Source organism: Piliocolobus tephrosceles, chromosome 5 (genome assembly GCF_002776525.5).
Source record: "Piliocolobus tephrosceles isolate RC106 chromosome 5, ASM277652v3, whole genome shotgun sequence".
In the NCBI taxonomy this organism is placed as follows: Eukaryota; Metazoa; Chordata; class Mammalia; order Primates; family Cercopithecidae; genus Piliocolobus; species Piliocolobus tephrosceles.
In genome coordinates, this window is record NC_045438.1 from 62,512,045 (window position 1) to 62,534,832 (window position 22,788).

The following is a 22,788-nucleotide window of genomic DNA, read 5'->3' on the forward strand; positions in this document are numbered from 1 at the left end:
AGCTTCCCAAAGGAGACTTCACAAAGCTTATCGAAGGATGGCTCCTACATCTGGCCTAGTTGCAAAGGAGAGGCCTTGTTACCGGAACACTGAGCTGACACACTGTAAAGGCCATCCCTTAGGAATAAGGACTACAACCTACATTAAGGCCTACTCTACACCCTCCGTTACCAAGCCTAAAACCACTCCTCAATGAAATCTGGGGGACTGAATTTGGAGATTGAACCCTATCAAATTGGGAAATACTCGGGGGCTTTCCAAATATTGGATTTAATAAAGCATAAAATAGAAGTTCAGGCAAGTTGCAGTACCCTGTAATCCCAGCACTTTGGGAGGCTGAGGAGGGCGGTTCACTTGAAGCCAAGAGTTTGAGACCAGTTTGGCCAACATGGTAAAACTCCATCTCTACAAATACGAAAAGTAGCCAGGTGTGGTGGTGCACATTTATAATCCCAGTTATTCGGGAGACTGAGTCAGGAGAATTGTTTGAACCCAGGAGGTGGAGGTTGCAGTGACCTCCAGGAGGTGGAGGTTGCAGTTACACTACTGCACTCCAGCCTGGATGACAAGGAGAGACTCTGTCTCAAAAAAACAAAAAACAGAAGTTCAATGTGGTAAACGAATACAGTCATGTGTTGCATATACAACAGTGGTCCCACAAGATTATAATGGAGCTGCAAATTTCTCATCACCTAGTGAAGTCATAGCCACTGTAACATCATAGCACAAGTTACTCATGTGTTTGTAATGCTGCTATAAACAGACCTACTGTGCTGCCAGACGTATAAAAGCATAGCACATACGATTATGTACAGTTATGTAATACTTGACAGTAATAATGATGTTAATGGTTTAGTATTTACTATACTATACTTTTAATCATTATTTTAGAATGTACTCCTTCTACTTATAGAAAACGTTAACTGTAAAACAGCCTCAGGCGAGTCCTTCAGGAGATATTCCAGAAGGCATTGTTGTCATAGGAGATGACAGCTCCATGCATGTTATTGTCCCTGAAGACCTTCCAGTGGGACAAGATGTACAGGAGGAAGACAGTGATATTGATAATCCTGACCCTGTGTAGGGCTAGGCTACTGTGTGTATTTGTGTCTTGGGTTTTAACAAAAAAGTTTAAAAATCAAAAAATAGAAAAAAGCTTATAAAGATACAAAGAACCTATTTGGTACATCTGTACAATGAGTTTGTGTTGTAAGCTAAGAATTGTTGAAAAAGAGTCAAAAAGTTTAAAAATTTTGAAAGTTTATAAAGTAAAAAAGCTATAATAAGACAAGGTTAATTTATTGTTGAACAAAGAAAAAAAATTTTAAATAAATTTAGTGTAGCCTAAGTTTACATTGTTTATAAAGTCTATAGTAGTATAAAATAATGTCCTAGACCTTCTTATTCACTCACCACCCACTGTCTCACCCAGATCAACTTCTAGTCTTGCAAGTTTCATTCATGGTAAGTTCCCTATACAGGTGTAGCATTTAAAAAATGTTTATGCCATATTTGTACAGCACCTTTTCTATATTTAGATATGTTTAGACATATAAATCCTTAACATTGTGTTACAGTTGCTTGCAAAATGTTACAGTACAGCAACATGCTGTACAGGTTTGTAGCCTAGGAGCAATAGGCTATACCACATAGCCTAGGTGTTTAGTAAGCTGTACCCTCTAAGTTTGTGTAAGTACACTCTATGCTGTTTGCACAACAAAATCACCTTATGACACATTTCTCAGAATGTATCCCCATTATTAAGCAACACATGACTGTAACTGAACTGCGTGATAGAACAAAAGTCAACATTGACAGTCTTCAGAGGAAGATAACAGAATTCAAAGTCCCTAATAACGTATCATCCACAATGTCCAACATACATTACAAGACATGCAAAGAAACAGGAAAATGTTACCCATATCAAGAAAAAGGGAGACAATAGAAACTGGCCCTGAAATGAACCAAATGATGGATTTAGCAGATAAAATCTTTAAAATGGCTGTTATAAATATGCTTAAGGTCTTTATAAGAGAGTAGAGAATCTCTTAAGATAAATGAAAAAACTACTTAAAACAGAACCAAATGGAAATCCTGCACTAAAAATATAAAAACCAAACTGAACGTTTTACTGAATTAGTTTGACTGCAGATTGGAATTTGTGGAAGAACTTGAACACAGATCAAAAAAACATTTCCAGTCTGAAGAACAGAGGGAGAAAAAAATATTGAAAAAAATGAACAGAGCTTCAGGGACCTGTGGGACAAATCAAATTGTCTAATGTGAGTCAATGGAGTCCCAGAAGAAGATGATAATGGAAACAGGACAGAAAAATAAATACTTGAAGATATCATTGTCAACTTTACTTAAATTAAGAAACCAAGCAGAAACCAAAAAATTATAGATTGACTTATAGGTCCAAGAAGCTCAGCAAGCCCCAAACAGGATAAATACAAGGAAAACCACACCTACACACATCATATTTAATGGTGAAAACCCCAAAAGCAGCAGTCCCCAACGTTTTTGGCACCATGGACTGGTTTTATGGAAGACAGTTTTTCCACAGACTGGGTTGTGGGGGTGGAGGATGGGTTCAGGATGAAACTGTTCCACTTCAGATCCTCAGGCATTAAATTCTCATAAGGAGCACACAAACCAGATCCCTTGCATGTGCAGTTCACAATAGGGTTTGTGCGCCTATGAGAATCTAAAACTGCCTCTGCTCTGACAAGAAGCAGAGCTCAGGCCGTAATGCTTGTTGGACTGCTCACCTCCTGCAGTGCCGCTCAGTTCCTACAGGTCCATGGCCTGAGGGTGGGAGATCCCTCCCCTAAAGCAGCCACAGAAAAATTGATACATTAAATAGAAGAAAACATTGATACAAATGACTGCCAACTTTTCATCAGAAGCAATGGCAATCAGAAAACAATGAAACAAGAGCTTTAAACAACTACAAGAAGAAAAGCCATCCTAGAAGTATATAGCAAGTGAAAAATGTCCTTGAAAAATGAGTTAACACAAAGACATTTTTGGGTAAAAGTCACTTTCTGGCCTTCTGATGACTAAGAGTTTCATATTACAATTGCCAAGCCAAATCACCCACGCACTAAAGAAACAATATGCAAATGAAGCTTCCAATTATTAATATGTTCTGGAAAATAAGAGTAATTATTGAATCTAGAAACTAGATCAGGATAATAGAAACAGAAAAGGGAACATTTGGAAAACAAAAAGGGTCCTTTGAAATTAAAATATATGCAAGATGGAAGAACATTAAAAAAGAAAATATAACACAAATGAAAAATTCAATAGAAGAGTTAAAAGATAGAAATTTAAAGTTACCGGCTGGGCGCGGTGGCTCAAGCCTGTAATCCCAGCACTTTGGAGGCCGAGACGGGCGGATCACGAGGTCAGGAGATCGAGACCATCCTGGCTAACATGGTGAAACCCCGTCTCTACTGAAAAATACAAAAAACTAGCTGGGCGAGGTGGCGGGCGCCTGTAGTCCCAGCTACTCGGGAGGCTGAGGCAGGAGAATGGTGTAAACCCGAGAGGCGGAGCTTGCAGTGAGCAGAGATCCAGCCACTGCACTCCAGCCTGGGCGACAGAGCAAGACTCCATCTCAAAAAAAAAAAAAAAAAAAAAGAAAAGAAATTAAAGTTACCTTCTAGAAATTAGTATGAATTGACAAATGGAAAAAAGAATAGAAAAGAAAAGAAACCATAAGGTCGGTCTAGGGTGTTCATTATCCATATAGGAATTCTTGTAGGAGCTACCAGAGAAAAAAATATTACCAAAGAAATAACTGCAGAAAATTTCCCAGATTGAAGGACATGCTTCCAGATAGAAATGACACAGTAAATGCCCAGTAAAATGGATGGAGAAAGACCCACACGAAGGGACATCACTTTGAAATTATAAGACAGTGGGGGCAAAGATCCAGAAGCTTCTGTAAAAATGAGCCTAGAAGACTCTGGAGAGGAAAACTAGGTCCCATGGAAAGGACTGGGAATTCAAATAACATGGAACTTCTCAACCCACAACTCTGGAAGCCAGAAGACATTTTTGGGGGGGGCAGTGGCTGATAGCCTAGAATTTTATATTCAGGCAAACGAACTCTAATGATACAATGAGGGCATTTTCAGTCACACATGCAAAAAATTACCTCTAATGTATTCTTTGTCAGAAGCTACTAGAGGATGTGGTGTATCAAAATGGGGGCCTAAACCAAGATGGCGACATGGGATCCAGAAGCAAAAGGGCATCCATGCATCAAGAGGGTTAGGAAATCCCAAGATGGTGGGGGAAAGAGAACCCATGATGTCAGTTGTTCTGCAGGCCTAGAAGCCTGGAAAATAACCAATCCAGTTTGGGGTAGGAGTCCAGAAGGTTCTAGAAGAGATAGCTCCAGGGAGATGATTACCTGATGTATTTTCAAGCAGAAATTTATACTTGTGAAGAAGAGTTTAGGAATTCATTATTGATAGGTATATAGAAAACTAAGCAACCCCCATTTTTTTAATATGTTCTGGAAAATAAGAGTAATTATTGAATCTAGAAACTAGATCAGGATAATAGAAACAGAAAAGGGAACATTTGGAAAACAAAAAGGGTCCTTTGAAATTAAAATATATGCAAGATGGAAGAACATTAAAAAAGAAAATATAACACAAATGAAAAATTCAATAGAAGAGTTAAAAGATAGAAATTAAAGTTACTGGCTGGGCTTTTTTTTTAAAGTGCGAGAACAGAAATATGAATGTGTTCTATGTAATTGTGAATAATTGTTCTATAAGCATAACATGAATAATGCATATTTTTTTTTAAAATGTGTTATCTAATTCTTGGAGGCTTATGGAGGGATGTGGGAGAAGAGATGTGTGTGTGTGTGTGTGTGTCTAAGATTCCTAACTAATTCATCATTTGGGGAAGAAAAAGTTATATCCAGGTAGTTTCAGATTATTTAAAGAGTAAATTAGAAGGAAAAAGGAAAAACATTAGAAGGAAACTAAAACTTTTGACAGCATACAGAGGAAAATACTGAGTATATATTTGCCATGTGTGTGTTTCTCATCTATTACTGCATAAAGAATTACCCTAACAACTTGAAACAGTAAGCATTGATGATCTTGCATAGTCTCTCTGAGTCAGGAATTCAGGAGTGGCTTAGCTACGTGGTTCTGTCCTAGGTTCTTTCATGAGGCTACAGGTAAGATGTCATCTGGGGCTGCACTCATCTGACACTAGGCTGGGGCTGGAAGATGGCTCAGTCACATGAATGAGACCTCAGTTCCTTTCTATGTGGATCTCTTCATAGGACTGCTTATGTGTCTTCATGACCTGGCAACTGACTACCCTCAGAGAGAGTAAACCAAGGAGGAAGCTATAATGTCTTTCATGACTTAGTCTTAAAAGTCATCTGCTATCATTTGCATCGTACTCTATTTAAAGCAAGTCACTACTAAGTTCTAGTTACACTAAAGAGGAGAATTAGGCTCCACCTTCCAAAGGGAGGTGTGTCAAAAGATTTGTGGACTTATTTTAAACCCATCACATCACAATATGTGTCAGATAAAGGAATTATGTGTCAGATAAAGGAATTATCATTTTAAGATATAAAAAGATGAATCAATATGCAGATAAAACCCCAACAGAAAAAAAAACAAACAGGCAATTCACAGAATAATAGATACAAATGCCATTAAACATTAGCAAAAGGATACCACCTCCCTGATAGAGATGCCAAAAATCAGAGACTTGTCATATCAATCTCATTGTAAGAGTTAAAAGATTATGAAAAACACCAAATTTCGATGTGTACCTAGGATGGGAGAAGCACATTCTCATAGACTGCTAGTAAGAGTATAACCATTAGGCATAGCAATTGGAAATACATATGCAAACCTAAAGTCCATGCATATCCTTTGAACTGCCAATTCTGTTATATGGATTTTTCTAAAGAAACTATCAAAGATATGTAGATAATTGTGTTCCTCATAGCCTAGTTTATGTATCAAAAATGTGTATGCCAAAATATAATCTATAATATGTGTATTATATATTGTCTACATTTTATACATATTATCATATATATGTATATATTATGTCTATAATACACATATTACATTATATTATAGACATATATATTTTATGCCTATAATACACATGTATACATATATAGCATACTATGCATATATTATATATTAATATATAATATGCAATTTAATATTAATATATTATTAATGTATTATTATCCTGATATATGATGGTAATATAATATTAATATAACACTATATTAATACATATTATATTGATATTAATATACATTAATAATGTATAATATAGTATACTATAGTATATAAAATATATATTACGTATTATATACATAGTATACAATGTATATGGTATGCTATGTATACTGTATATAACTATAGTATATACATACACATATATAATATATAATACACATATAGATAATATATAATACACATATATTACCTATATTTTGGTATATACATTTTTGCTACTATAAACTAGGCTATGAAGAAAAAAATTATGAACATATCTTTGACAGTTTTTTAAGAAAAATCCATAAAACAGAATTGACAGTTCAAAGGATATGCATGGATTTTAGGCTTGTATATGTATTTCCAATTGCTATGCCTAATGGTTATGCTCTTATCAGCAAGTATATAAATATATGTGTATCTGTATATGTATATGTATGAATAGTATATATAGTATATGATATGTATACGTGTGTACTGTTATGTATATATAGTATACCATATATGTATTGATATTTTAGTTAAATAAGTTGTAACATATTCATCTGATGCAATTATATGCACATACTAAAAACTGATGATGTGGATGAAGATTTATTGTCATGGAATAAAGCAGTGTAAGCCTACCAAAAGAAAAGCAGAATGGGAATATAGATCTGTAAATATTAATTAAAGACACATAGAATCCTATTTTTAAGACCCCAATATTCTGTATTAAATCTATTATCCACCTGACAACTTATATCTGGAACATAGAAATTATTCTAACACAATTTTAGGCAAAAGCTGAACATATGCTTAAAGAGAAAAAAATAAGTGAATAAGCATATATAAAGAATTTCAAAAGTATTCATGATTAGGGAACTGTAAATTTAATCTACAATGAGATACTTCTTCACACCCAGTGGAAAATTTAAAAGCTTCACAAAACCAAGTATTGGTGAGGATGCAAGGAAACTAACTTTCATATATTTCTGGTAGGGATGTAAAATAGTTCAACTATTTTGGAAACAGTTTGATGGTTTATTATACAGTTATATACACACTTACCATATGGCCCAGGAATTTCACTCCTAGGTATTTACCCAAGAGAAGAGGAAACACATAACCACAAAAAGACTTCTGTACAAATGTTCATCACGGCTTTATTCATAATAACCAAAACCTAGAACACAACCCAAATGTCTATCAATAGATAAATGAATAAAAAACTGTAGTATATTCATACAATGAAATCCACTCAACAATAAAAAGCGTACCCACAATAACACTGATAAATCTCCAAAACATTCTGCTAAGGAGGGATAACCTGAAAAAGATCATATACTGTATGCTGCCATTTATATGAAATTCTAGAAAAGGCAACACTAATTTATAGTAAAAGAAAGCAGAAAGTAGTTGCCAGGGGCCACGAATGAAAGCTGGGGAAGCAGTGAGGCAGGAAAGGATTGACAACAAAGGAGCATAAGAGAATTTAGGGAGTGATGTAAAAGTTCGGGCTGGTCTCGAACTCCTTGCCTCAAGGGATCCTCCTGCCTCAACCTCCCAAAGTACTGGGATTACAAATGTTAGCCACTACACCCAGTAAATGTTCTATATCTTGATTGTGGTTTATATATATATATATATATATATATATATATATATATATTTGTTAAAACTCATCATACTGTGTACTTAAGATGTATGCCTTTTATTGTATGTAAGTTATACATATAACATTGATTTAAAAATATATATCTATGTTTTAACTTCTGTTAAGTCAAAATATATATAATAATCTGAATATATATACTACATGATAAATACATATACAGATAAATATCCTACATGAAAAATATGGCTGAATTTCTATTAAAGCAAGTACTCAAAAATAGGTGAATTCTGAACATAACTCCAAATATACCTCAAGTAGTATTAATATTTTTGGAATAGAGATAGAAATACAGGTAGATATAGAAAGATAGATGAACAATGTGTTTTACAGTCACAATAACTCCTGCTTATATTGATTTTCTCAAATATTCTTTGCAGGTAGTCGACTATGCCCAACTTGTTCAGCCACGTTTTGATAAAGCCCGTGAAACATTAGTAGAAAATGCCATAGCTGAGGCCACTGCAGCAGCAATTAAAGTTGTGAAAGAAAAGCTTCTCACGGAACTGCAAGTGAGAAAACAAGGTGAAACATCTTTTTAAAATGTGTGTTTTAAGTTTAGGTGAAAATTAAGCCTGGCTACTTGAAAGCAAGGACTTTGTTTAGCTCATCTTGGCATTCTTGGCACTTTACACATGATAGACTCTTAACAAATGGTCGAAGGAATGAATATACATAAACCAATTCAAAAGCAGAGAAAGAAATTTTCAATTCTAGAGCTCTAAGGAAATGAATCAGAAGGATTCAGTTAGGATGCTTATAGAATTTTGTCAAGTTCTACAACAAATCCCAATGGGAGGATTGTGTTAATATTATATAATAATTTGGTAAGAATTCTCATATTTACTATTAAATCTTCTCATGCAGACATGAAATCTCCATTTTTTAGTCTATTTTTGTCTTTCTATAGTATTTGGTAGCTTTCTTCATGTATTGTCTACAGTTTTCTTAATAAGCTTATTGCCAGATATTTTGTCATTTTATTACTAGTGAATGAGATCTTTTTATAATATTTTCTAAGTAGTTATTAACAGTATGTTGGAAAGCTATTTGATTTTCATATATTTATTTATAACTTTCTACTTTATTAAACTTACTTTCTAGTTCTGATGGACTTTCAGTTGATTCTCTTGGGTTTTCCAGAGAGCTAATCATATAATTTGAAAGGAAGTATAGTTTAAACCCCTCTTTTTCCAATACTTATATTTATTTCCTTTCTTGACTAATTATGTAGATGAGCAATTCTGGAATGTCAAATAGTGGTTGTGATACTGAGCATCTTTGAAGGAGTTCTTGTCAATATTTCTCCTTCAGGTTATTAAGTATTTTTATCTGGAATAGATACTGAAAATTGCCAAATGCAGTCAAGTTCAGTGGCTCATACCTGTAATCCCAACTTCTGCGAAGCCAAAGTGGGAAGATCTCTTGAGGCCAAAAGTTCAAGATCAGCCTGGGCAACAAAGGGAGACATTATTTCTACAAAAAAAAAAAAAATTAGTTGAGTGTGGTGGTCCATACTTGTAGACTCAGCTACTCAAGAGGCTAAGGTGGGAGGATCACTTGAGCCCAGGAGGTTGAGGATGCAGTGAGCTATGATCACATCACCACACTCCAGCATGAGCAACAGAGAAAGAACCTGTCTCAAAAAAAAAAAAAAAAAAAAAGGAAAAGAAAAAAGAATGAAAATTATCAAATGTATTGCCAGCATCTTTCAAGATAATCATTAAGTTTTTAATCCTTTGACCTACTAATCAGTTATACTAATGTATTTTCCAACATTAAACAATTCTTGTATTTCTGAAATAAACCTTACTTTATCATGGTGATTTTTTTTTTTCTGTCAGAGACAGGGCTCTCAGTATGGTTTCCAGGCTGGTCTCTAACTCCCAGCCTCAAGTGATCCTCCAGCCTTGGCCTCCCAAAGTGCTGTGATTACAGGCATGAGCCACTGTGCCCATTTTCATTATTCTTATAACATACTTTTTTTACTTTTGTTTGTTTATTTAGGACTTTTTCCCTACATTCTTAGGTGTAACTGTTTTATAGTGGGATCGGGGAGAGGTGGTCTCTATTTGTCAAAGTTTGCTATCAGTTTTTTTTTTTTTTTAACTTTTTAAATAAATTAGGAAGCTTCTCAACATTTTCTGTGCTCGAAACTATTTAAATAGCAAGGAAATTACTTCTCCCTACATGGCAAGGTTGGGTTTTTGCTAGATGAGGACACAGTATTTGCCTGGTAAATCTGCCTCTCTTCTTTCCTGTTAGCCTATAAACAAATAAAATAATGGTGCCCAAGAGATTACAAAAAACAACAAAAAGACCAGCACTGAAATTGCATGCCATCCAAACAGTTATCCAGACAATCTAGAGTGAAGTTATATTTTTAGTATATTACCTTCAAAATGAAAATTGAAAATTGAAAAATTTAAAATATCTCAGACAACTTACAAACTGAGGCTGGAGAAATATTGGCTCAGACTACTGAAGTAGCTTGTTATTCAACCTACTTAAGGCCAGACAAAATGAATTTATTAATTCATTCAACAAATACTTGAGTACCTACTTTGTGTTAGACATTATTCTAGGCACCAGCAATACAGATGAGAACAAGACACATAAAGTCCCTGTCCTTGTAGTGCTCACATTTTAATAGAGGGCAGAAGGCAATTAAAAAAAAAAAAAAAAAGGCAAGGGAACAGATGGGAAAAAAATATAACATGGTAATGTGGCAGACAGTGACTGGAGTAGGGATACTGAAATGTTGAGATGCCCAGGGAAGACATCTCCAAAGAGGGGACATTTGACTGAGATCTGGACCAAGGCGGGAAGTTAGCCGGGCTCCTGGAGGAAGAACAGTGATCTGTAATGTTTCTTTCACATTAAATTCTAACATTAAATCATAGATTTTACAGCTTTCCACAAATTACCTTCTCCCACTGGAATATAGCAATAGTTGCTATCTCTCATATGCTGCAAACTTAAAAGCCTTTTTATTTTCTTTTCCAAGTTCACTAATTATTCTAAATCTGACAATAGGGGTGACTCTACTTAAAATTTTTAAATTGGAATTTTTTGCTATTGAATTTTGCCTCAGTATATTTTTAAGAAAAATTTGTCAGTGGAGAATATTGAGGTTTTTTAACATAAAAATTACATGATTATACAGAGGATGGCAGCCAACGTGGAACGGCCTTCCTGTGTGCCAGCATTTTCCAAGTTTAAGTGTTTATGTTCATTACCTCATTTAATCCTCACAGCAGCGCTTTCAGTTTAAAGATCCTCATTTTGCCTAGAAATTGAGACAAAAAGATCAAGTGGTTTACCAAAGCCACACAGCGCTTACAGCTTGTAAGTCAGAACTGAAACTCAAGTGTATCTAACTTTGAAGCAGGGGCTTTTGGTCACTCCACCTGCCTCCCTATCCCCAACTACCTTTTGCTAACACCCCCCATTGTTATATTTCAGCTGAAACAACTTTAAGAGAATTTCAAAGGCAATATGAAAAAATGGAGTTTGGAGTATTCCCAGTGGAGGCAACACACTCGTCAATTGATGAAGAAGGTAAAGAAACATATTGCTGATGTTATTGACCAAATCATTCCTAATATAAATAGATTAGCTGATAAAGTATAATACTATTTCATTGCAGGGTACATTCAAGGCTCCCAAAGGGACAGAGACAGCTCTTTAGTGGACACTGAAGAAGCCAAAACAAAGTCAGAAAATGTCCTCCATGATCAAGCTGCTAAAGTTGATAAAGATGGTAACAAAGTGAATTGCTAATCCCACGTTTGTGAATGTCATTTTCATTTGTTTCATATTTGATTATGTTTATATTTATGCTTAAAATTATCCCCAAAATTGGAAACTTCAGGAGGAAAAAAGCTAAATTTTTCCTTATGAATTTAACCCGAACAACTATAGAACAGAAGTCAATTTACTAGAATAAAGAAGAAAACATATAAATGGGGAGTCAGATACAATTAGAGCCCAAAGAAAAATGTTTGAATGTTTCCAATGTTATACAATCATTATCATATCATAAATCCTTTTTTATTTTTATTTTTTTATTATACTTTAAGTTCTAGGGTACATGTGCACAACGTGCAGGTTTGTTACATACATATACATGTGCCATGTTGGTGTGCTGCACCCATTAACTGGTCATTTACATTAGGTATATCTCCTAATGCTATCCCTCCCCCAGACCCCACCCCACAACAGGCCCTGGTGTGTAATGTTCCCCTTCCTGTGTCCAAGTGTTCTCATTGTTCAATTCCCACCTATGAGTGAGAACATGCAGTGTTTTTTTTTTTTTTTTTCTGTCCTTGCAATAGTTTGCTGAGAATGATGGTTTCCAGCTTCGTCCATGTCCCTACAAATGACATGAACTCATCCTTTTTTTATTGCTGCATAGTATTCCGTGGTGTATATGTGCCACATTTTCTTAATCCAGTCTATCATTGATGGACATTTGGGTTGGTTCCTAGTCTTTGCTGTTGTGAATAGTGCTGCAATAAACATACGTGTGCATGTGTCTTTATAGCAGCATGATTTATAATTGTTGGGATGCTCTATCTCACTACTCCTATTCAACATAAATTCTTTTTTAAAAGCTCTCTACTTTAACGTATTGGAATCAGAGCATCTTAAGGCCACAATTTTAGCTGTGAAATTTTATCATTTACCCATTGTGCTATTGATCCTTATAAAATTTTTCTATTAATATTTGAACATAAGAGCATATAGCACTACATTATATAACATTATATAATAATTATATGTAATATAATATTACAGAATAGCTATAATATAAACTTTTTACATTTTTTTACTTATAATTTACCATTTAATTATATTACTTAATTGGGAAATATTTTAACCCTCATTATAAGTTACTGCACAATTTCTCTAGAATTCCTGGGGATTTCTAGGAATTACTAAATTAACAAATATGAAGCTATAGACAGAGTCAAATTGCTTTGCATAAAATTGTTCCAAATTATGTTTCCCCAGTAATATTCAAAATACATGTCATTGTTTCCTCAGTGTTTCCTTTTTTTTTCCACTGATAAAATCAATATACTTGTAACTTGTGTAACATTTCATACATTTTTTTCAAGCACTGCACGATAATTCATTTGCATCAGGTTTTCCAAATTAGAAAAGCTTCACTTACAGAACTTCTTTCCAGTGGGAGTTTTCACATGACTTTTCAAGTAAATGTTAAAACTGAAAATATTCTTGCAGTTTCTAAACTATTAGAGTTTTAATCCTGTGTACGTTCTTGTATTTACACGGTCCAGCCAGCTACAGTGTGCATTTTCATATGTCCTGGAGTGGGTATGAGAGAAATGAAACATTCCCACATTCTGGACATTCATAGGGTTTTTCTCAGGAATGAGCTGATGTCTTCAAATGGAACTAACACAATTGAAGGCCTTACCACAAATTTAAATTCAAAAGGCTTTTCTCCACTCTGAGTCCTCCCAAATCTTCAAAAACGGGAAAATCTGAAGGCTTGACCACATTTCCTACATTCTTAAGGTTACTCTACAGTGTGAGCTCTTTCATGTTTATGAGGGAATGGGAAAGAGTAAATGTTTTACCACATTTCTTACATTCAAGGGGCTTTATTTATTTATTTATTTATTTTGAGATGGAGTCTCACTCTGTCGCCAGGCTGGAGTGGCACAATCTTGGCTCACTGAAACCTCCGCCTCCTGGGTTCAAGTGATTCTTCTGCCTCAGCCTCCCGAATAGCTGGCGTGAGCCACCGCGCCTGGCATTATTTTATTTTTTTGTAGAGACAGTTTCACCATGTTGCCCAGGTTGTTTCACATTGTTTTAATCCAGGCTGGTTATGAACTCCTGGGCTCAAGCAATACACACACCTTGGCCTCCCAAAGTGCTGGGATTATAGGCTGAGTCACTACACCCAGTGTCTATATCATGACTTCTTTCATGGCGAGTAAGGTGACTGGAACGAGTGTTAGGCTTTACCGCATCTCTTACATTCATAAAGTTTTTCTCCCGTATGAATTCTTTCATGGAGGTGAAGGGAACTGAGGGAACTGAAGGCTTGGTCACATTGTTTACATTCATAGGGTTTCTCTCCAGTACGAGTACTTCTGTGGTTATAAAGGGAACTCAATCCACTAAAGGCTTTCACATTGTTTACATTTATAGGGTCTCTCTCCAATATGAATGCTTCCATGGTAATGAAGGGAAGTGGAAGAGCTGAAGGCTTTATCACATTTGGTACATTTGTAGGGTTTTTCTCCAGTGTGAGTCCTTTCGTGCGTCTTAAAAGAACAAGAAAATCTGAATGTTTTCCCACATTCCTTACATTCGTAGGGTTTCTCTCCAGTGTGAGTTCATTCATGTATTAGACAAGAACCGGAAACAGTGAACGCTTTACCACATTGTTTACATTTATAGGGTTTTTCTCCTGTGTGAGCTCTCTGATGTCTTTCAACTGAATTGAGAAAATAAAAAGCTTTCCCACATATCGTACATTTATAAGCTGGATTTCCACTGTGCGTTATCATCAGAAATGAAGAATTTCCCACACTGTTCACATTTATATTGCTTCTCTCCATATGGTTTGTATCCTGAGTGAGCTAGGATGTGCCTATTAAGGAGGGAATGACGTACAAAGACTTTTCCACAAATACTGCATTCACATTGTTTTAATCCAGTAGAAATGTTCTCATTCAGATCAAGATTTGGAATTTGGCTTACAACTTGTCCATACTGACTACCTTCTTTGCTTTCACACAGTCCTTGTACCATATAATTTCTACAGAAGCCAGGTTCTTGCAGGTTTCCTGCATCACTTCTCTGTAGAGATTCTTCTGAGAAGAATCTAGCAAAGCCCATTCCTCCTGGGTAAAGTTCACAGCCACATCCTCAAAAGCCATGGAGTCCATTCCTCGGCTTCCTGGGTGTCCTGGCGTCAGCTAGGGATGTCCCAATACCCGCAGGTCACAGGGTGGCAGAGGCTGCTGCAGAGCCACCTGGGCCTCCCAGAGCCAAGAAGTAGTAGCAGAGACTAACAGGAAGAGCCTACTGTGGCGAAGGCAAGACAAAGCGCCTGCCAGCCAGATCCTGGAAACTTCCTCAGTATTTTCTGTTGTTTTAATTTTTGCTTCAGAAATTTATATTCATATTTGTTAACCATTTATATTTCTTCTTTCTTGAGGTGACTATTTTTGTCTTTTGCCCGTTTTTCTAAATGGTTATATCAATTATATAGTCTCTGTATAAACTTTCTATATTAGTCTCTTATTTTTCATGTATTTTACAAATTGAGTGGTTTGTCTTCTAAGTCAGCTTGCTGTTTTTGAAGTAAAGGTATTTTTCACATTTTTGCAGTCAAATCATTATTTTCTCTTTATTGCTTTCTTCCTTCACTTTTAGGCTTGAACAGTCTTCCTCTCAATCAGACGTTTATATATATATATTAAATGTCTGAGAGGATAGATTGATTATTATTATATATAAATGTCTAAGTGAGAGAATTGATTATATCATATATAATTATATAAATTTTCAATTTATAATATGTAATATATATAATTATATAAATGTCTGAGAGGAAGAAATTTTTATATATAAATAATTGAGAGGACATATATAAATAATAGCTTTACATATATATTTGTATAAATTTTATATAAATATATATTTGTATAAATTGATATATATAAACTTATATTGTGGTTTTTTATTGTTTTAAAGTGCATCTGTGATTTGTTTTGTTAAATGATATAGAGCTGATTTTTTTAGTTTCTCCTACTAATTCAGACAGATGTGCTTCCTTGCTGTTTATTTAAAGCCTAGTAAGAATTGAATGGGGCACTGTCAGAAACTCGTGTATGGCACTCCTCCTCCCTTAACACACACAGTCTTCACAGAAGAAGGACCCCACCCCCTGTACATTAAATTTTTGACCATCAGGTGGCAACTGACAGCCTCATCTTTGCTGCTGTGGAGTTCCCAACTCCAATCCACAAAGAAAGCCCCACCCCGAGACTGTCTGCTCTGTCTTTGGGGGAGGCAGTCCAGGTTAGAAGCAGGCAGCAGTACCTCTATCTACTGCTGGAAGGATGCCAATATTGCCAGTATCCATGGGTAAAAAGTCATTCTTCTGCCCCATGTCTCTGAAGTAAGCACAGCCTTGACCTCCAGGGGTCAAGAGGGTGTTAGTTGTCTCAGGAAGGGCACTGTTGATTGTTTTTTCTGTTTAGATCCATTGGCATTATAATAAACTGAAATTACTCCTGGTTTTGTTAAAGGTTATTACCTTCATTATCTGCTGCTAGATATATTGACCCATTTAAATGTTATGGTTTTTATTTTAATTAAAAATTGGGAATGTGAGTCCTGGTTCCCTAGGTTTATATTACAATCTTCTTTGGGAGTCACCTACTTTTTTTTTTTAATACCGTTCTTTAGGAATTCACAATGTTTTATTCACAGATGGAAAAGAATCTGGTGAAACCTCCACATTTAGAAGGCATTCTCAAGATGCTGGTCAAGATGTAAAGTTGTATTCAGATACAGGTAAATTAATATTTGCATAATTTTATTCTTTTATAATTGTGGTTCTAAAAAAAAACACAAGTAGTTCCCTCAGAATTTAGAAGAAGAAATGTGTGATTTGTTAAAAAAATGAAAGAATGTTTAACACCCAAGTACTCTATTTTAATGGCTACTCTATTATGAAAAGTTGGACATGCAAGAACATTGAAAAACTAATACATGATATGTTGTTTTGGTGAAAAAGAATATTGGGAAGACAGGCAGTCTATCTTTCTGCTCTGCCATCCCTGGCACACAGCTGCTATAATAAGCCACAAGATGGCTGCTGGAGCTCCAGCCATGACATCAGTGTACCTAGCAGGAACACTGGAAAGGGAAAGGAAAAGGAAAGCAAAGGACAAAAACTGGCAGTTAGCTGAGTCAGCCAAGTGTGAGAAGCACATGTGCAGGCAAGTGCACACACACACACGTGTGCACACACACACAAACTCTGCTTGCCTCTTATTGGCTGTCCAAGCTATAAGGGAAGTTGAGAGATGTAGTTTTTCAGCTCGGCACATTGCTAGCCTTGATAAAATGAGGGTTGCTGTATGAAGGAAGAGGCTAATGGATATTGGATGGACAATTAGCGGCTTCTAGCACATTTCGCATCTTTGCCTGGCTGTTTCTGCTTCATTATGTACCCACTCCCATGGGCGCAGTAAGATCATGGGTTCTTGACTTTTCTGCTCTGGCTTTCAGGAACTTTTCAGGAACTTTTTTTCAGGAACTTTTCTGCTCTGGCAGTCAGGAAGCAGGCAACTGCTTTTGAAGGCCCTTTGGGATTTTTTTTGGATTGGGATCAGTCTGGCTCCCGCTAGAGACCCTGACAGATGGAACCCTGAGGCAGAGGCTCAGAAGCTTGACTGCAAATGCAGAATTCAAACTCCTGCAAATGCAGGAGTCAGGTGAAACTGCCAAACTCCTATCTCATTAGAGTAGCAGATAAACAAAGATTTACATCATGATCAGCCTGAGAGCCAACTCAGCTGGGCAAGGACACACTTCAGCACCAAAGAGGACAAGAATCAAGTGTAACACTTGAAACACCAGCCTATGCCACCTTTTCTCCATCCCCTCCAACTTGCCTACCTCTTGTCCCCTTACTGTCCCTTGTAGTCTCGTGCCAGTAACTGGAAGTATTCATCTTGTTTTTTGACTCATTCCCTAGATGCTTGTGTTTTCACTTGACTGCTGGAATCCTCTGGCCCCTACATTTCTTCCCTGGTTTTGACTCCTGCCAGACATGACTTTATTCCAGCCTCTCACTTTCATTCTGCTGCACTGGCTTTAAGTCACTTCTCTGAGAGTTTGTGGTGCTGTGATTCCTGACTTAACATTTCCTCTCCAGAGTCTTATTTCTCCCTCCTTCCAACATGTGCTGCAGTGACACAAAAATAATACTTTCTTGTGTCAGATATTATCAATCATGTTTTATCGCAAGTAGTATTGTCCACTAACATTATTAATGGCATTAATTTATCAGCTTATTTTACTTTAGCCCCAACAGAAGACTCGATAGAAGAGGTAACTGCAGATCATCCAGAGGTTGTGTCCATGATTGAGAAGACGATAAAAATGTCACAGGATATGAACTTTGAACAGCCATATGAAAAATATGCTGAAATCTTACAGGAAGTCCTTGGAGAGGTAAAAAATCTAGCCGGGTAATTCTTATCAGTGACTTAACTATTACTGAGAAAATGTTAATCTAGTATGTGTATAATTATTTTAGAGTCTTATGGTGTTGAAATTTGTAGACTTCAAATTCATGTACATTGTGTAGTCAGCATTGTTAAGTGCGAAGTACCCCAGTGAACAACTACTGATGCTCTTTGGTAAATTTTCAATTATAAACAAAATTATGTAATATAACTTTATGCTTTGAAATTAATTATTCATTAAATTTTATTGCCTTTGATTCAGTTCAGTTAAAAGATGATGCATATTGGTACTAGATACCAAAGTTGTATGTTTCATCTATGAACTGATTAATTATAAGCCAAGACAAATTTTGCTCCATGGTTAATTAGTTTCATCCAACCAACTTGAACATGTGTTCATAGGGGAGATGAGTGGACACACATGTGCTGTTCCAGTCTAAAGGGGAAAATAATCCTCAAATGCTATCTATCAATGGCAGGTCAGAAGGACCATTGTTTGTTTATAAAGAACAGGATATTCATGTGGGTCTGTTTTGTACAAAGATCTTAAGTAAACATTCAGAGCAAAATCAAAAGCAGAACTAATCTTTTCAGCCCTCGATGAACTTCTGTATATCTCTGTGATTTAGCTTAAAATTACTATGTGAAGAAAATATATATGATGTTAGAGTATGGAACCTTTTTGTAACACATTGGGTGGTTTCCTCAAGCCCCAGGCTCTACCAGCCTCTCTGACTCTCAGATTCCCATGGCTCCCTTTGAGCTTCCCATATAGACCTTTCAAAGTTTTCTGCACGTCTGTCTTCTGGTTGTTCTATCATCCATTTAGTCCTTCAGAAATATTATGAGTACCTACTATCTGCCTCATACTGTGTTAGATACCAGGAATCTGAAGATGGATTAAACACAGCCCTTTCCTTTAAGGAGCTATCTGTCAGGTAGGGAAGACTGAACTGACATGTAAACCAATAGCTGAGTTATCATGTGCTAGAGGCAAATAGATGTGTATAAGGTGTAGGAATTCCATAAAGGTCAGAGCCATCATCTCTGCCTGGGAGGTAAGAGAAACCATCGCAGAGGAGATCTGCAAGTGACAGACATGTTTGGGAGTGTGGAATTACCATATTTGCTCTTGAGTGAAATTTTTCTCCATTCTCTTCAGAGTTTATTCTGGAGGATATAAATCCACAAGGAGTCCTACACTTCTGATACAGGAATATTTATAGTATTAGATGGTAAACTATAGCTCTGGGACCATTTAAATCATATGAGATTTTAACTCCCAAGCTCATATCAGGTTGTCATTTCTCAAAAGACCACAGAGACATGTGGAGGAGACAGTTTTACCCATCATCAGTTCTATGATCTTTATGATTACGAGAACTATTTTTCATAAGCAGCTAGAGATATGCTCCTTTGAGATAGGCCTGTACAAGTCGTATGCCCATATTGTTTTGGGGTTTTGGAGGTTTTGTTTTTATTTTTTAAATTGGATTGTCTCTTTTTTGATTCATGTTTCGTTTGTGTATTCTGAGTATGATTCTTTGTTGGATATTTTGCAGTGATCTTTACAAATATCTTCTGTCTTGAATAATAGGAGTTAATTTTATTGAAATCAAATTTATTAATTTTTTCTTTCACAGTTAGTGCTTTTCATGTTCTGTTTCAGAAATATTTGCCTACCCAAAGTCAGGAAGATATTCTCCTAGGTTTTCTTCTGGAAACCTTGCTTTATCTTTCATATTTGGATCTACAGTCCATTTGAAACTAATTTTTGTGTATCAAAAACAATATTCAAATGGCCAATATACATATAAAAAAGGTACTTAACATCACTAATCATTTACCACAATGTGGTCAAGTTGTATTTTTTTTCAAGATGGATAACTAGTTGCTCTAACACCACTTATTGAAAAGACCATCCTTTCTCCACTATCATGTATCAAGTGGCCATATATATGTAGTCCCTTTATAGACTCTTTGTTCTATTCCATTAGTCTATTTGTCTGTGCCAGAGCCACATGTCTTAACTACTGTAGTTTTTTGGGGTTTTTTTTTTGTTTTTTTTTTTTTTTTTTTGAGCCAGAGTCTCGCTCTATCACCCAGGCTGGAGTGCAGGGTGCAATCTCAGCTCACTGCAACCTCCACCTCATGGGTTCAAGCGATTCTCCTGCCTCAGCCTCCTGAGTACCTGGGACTGTAGGTGTACGCCACCATGCCTGGCTAATTATTTGTATTTTTTTAGTAAAGATGGAATTTCCCCATGTTGGCCAGTGTGATCTAGAACTCCTGACCTCAAGTGATCCACCTACCTTGGCCTCCCAAAGTGCTGGGATTACAGGCATGATCCACCATGCCTGGCCCTGCTGTAGCTTTATAATAAATCATGACATCTGAGGGAGTGAATTCTTCAACACCCTGTTTCTCCTGTCATTGCATCCTTCTCTGTGTCATACATTATGTTTTCTTCTGCTTACTTCTTTAAGATTATCTTAGCTATTGTAGGTCCTTTTTACTTCCACATAAATTTTAGAATCAGCTACTCAATTTTCACACACACACACACACACACCCCTCTGCAGGCATTTTGATTAGGTTGCATTGTATCTATTAGATAAATTTGACTAAGACTATCATCTTTACAATATTGAGTCTTATAATCCATGAACATAAAATATTTGTACAGCCATCCCTCAGTACCCTCAGTGGATATCCTCAGTGGATTATTTCCATGACCCTCACAGATACCAAAATCCATGAATGTTCAAGTTCCTTGTATAAAATGGCATGGTATTTGCATATAACCTATGCACATCCTTCCATATACTTTAAATCATCTTTAGATTACTTATAATGCCTAATACAATGTATATGGTATGTAAATAGTTGTTTACACTATATTGGTCAGGGAATAATGACGAGAAAAACAAGTCTGCACATGTTTAGTACAGACGTGACCATCCTTTTTTTCCCAAATATTTTATATCTGTGGTTGGTTGAATGCACAGATGCAGAGCCATGGATACAGAAGACTGACTATAATTAATGTAGGTCTTCTTTAATTTTTCCCAGCATTGTTCTGTAATTTTCAAGGTAAAGGTCTTCAACATCTCTCATTAGGTTTATTTTTAGGCATTTGGTGTATTTTGATGCTGCTATAAATGATATTAGTGTTTTATTTTATTTTCTGATTGTTGCTGCAACCATTTTTTATCCCATTTTAAAAATTGTGCCTCCCATTAAATTCTGGTTTCTGTCTGAAGCTCACAGCCCATGTGTAGAATAGATATGACTGATGCACTTGGACCTAATGTATGATCCAGTCCAGGGAAAGCAAATAGGTTATATTTTACTTGCAAATGGATCAGTTAAGCATTTTTTAAAGAATTTCTTAGAATTATAGTTTAACAGTATTTTAAAGCCTTAAAAATGTAGAAATAATGATAGATATTGTTTCTACCAAAGGAAGAGAAGAGTCACTCCCTTGCCATGGAGAATGCACAGAAATTATTTCGTTCATACCAAACCATTCGCACTTCTCCCTGTTCTCCTGCCTTGACCAGCTACAGAGCACCCAAGGGAAGCAGAGGCAGAGGGACATGGGACCTTACTCTACAGCAGCTGTGTTCTCTGCTTCTACTGCTCTGAGCACTTTTGTTGAGTGAAGCTGTTACACTGACTATATGAAAGGTACTTGCCCAGTACCTAACAGAAAAACAGTAGCAACCTCTAGGGAGATGGGCCTTTTGTGTCAAACGTGCCACTCTGTGTTTTCCAGTTGAAGCTCATGACTTGTTATCCAACTGCACATCTAACCACAGCCTGTTCTCTTATCTCTGCACCCTTCTGTGTCATTAACATGATTTGCTCTGCCTCTCTGTCTACATGGTTTCCCTCTAACATCTGTACCTATCTGTTGTTCATTTCTGTGTACTTGGCACCATGTACTTGGCACCTTTGTATCTGTATACTTGGCACCATCGTTATGTCTTTCTGTGCTTCCTACGTCTCTCTGGGTCATGTCCTATTTCCTCTGCTTCCCCCAGTCTCGGTCTCCTATCTGTCTATCTATCTATCTATCTATCTATCTATCTATCTATCTATTCACAAGTGATAAAATATAAAGTAAACATAAAATAGTGTAGAGTAAGGGAATCCAGAAATAGTATGTTTAAATGCAGAAAAAGTAAATCTTTTAAGTTAAAATCACAAGAGGATAGAAGAATGAGTAATGTACAAAAATGTATACCATTTTTGTCAAAAGGAAGTGCCACTTTAATTTTATTTGATCAAACTCTTAAGAGCCCATTTCCATGATTCTCTCTGGTGACAGCCAGACTGGACATAGACCACATGTAAAGGCTTCTCGGGGCCCTTGTCCTCACCACTCCCCCAACAGGCATAGTCCCCAGCCTCAGAGCTTCCTCACGCCTCTGCCTGGCCACATACTCTGGAATTCTTTAGAATATGAAATCATGGGGAAGGTTTTCACCTTCTCCCCACAGTTATCCCAACTAAGGAATCACCTCAATACATTCCCAAAATAAAGCTTTGTGGCCGATTCATCCAAAATTTGCATCTTCAGATACCCAAGTCC

The 22,788-nt window shown here is 36.2% G+C and overlaps 1 protein-coding gene across 1 annotated transcript in view; it reads left to right on the forward strand.

The window, feature by feature from the left end:
- AK9 (adenylate kinase 9) overlaps window positions 1-22,788 on the forward strand; it is a 197,616-nt gene that overhangs the window by 69,011 nt on the left and 105,817 nt on the right. The window contains exons 13-17 of the mRNA XM_023206014.2: window positions 8,322-8,466; window positions 11,407-11,502; window positions 11,591-11,704; window positions 16,426-16,509; window positions 18,029-18,177. Of these exons, the coding sequence (XP_023061782.2) occupies window positions 8,322-8,466; window positions 11,407-11,502; window positions 11,591-11,704; window positions 16,426-16,509; window positions 18,029-18,177 (588 nt within the window). The remainder of the gene's footprint in view (window positions 1-8,321; window positions 8,467-11,406; window positions 11,503-11,590; window positions 11,705-16,425; window positions 16,510-18,028; window positions 18,178-22,788) is intronic.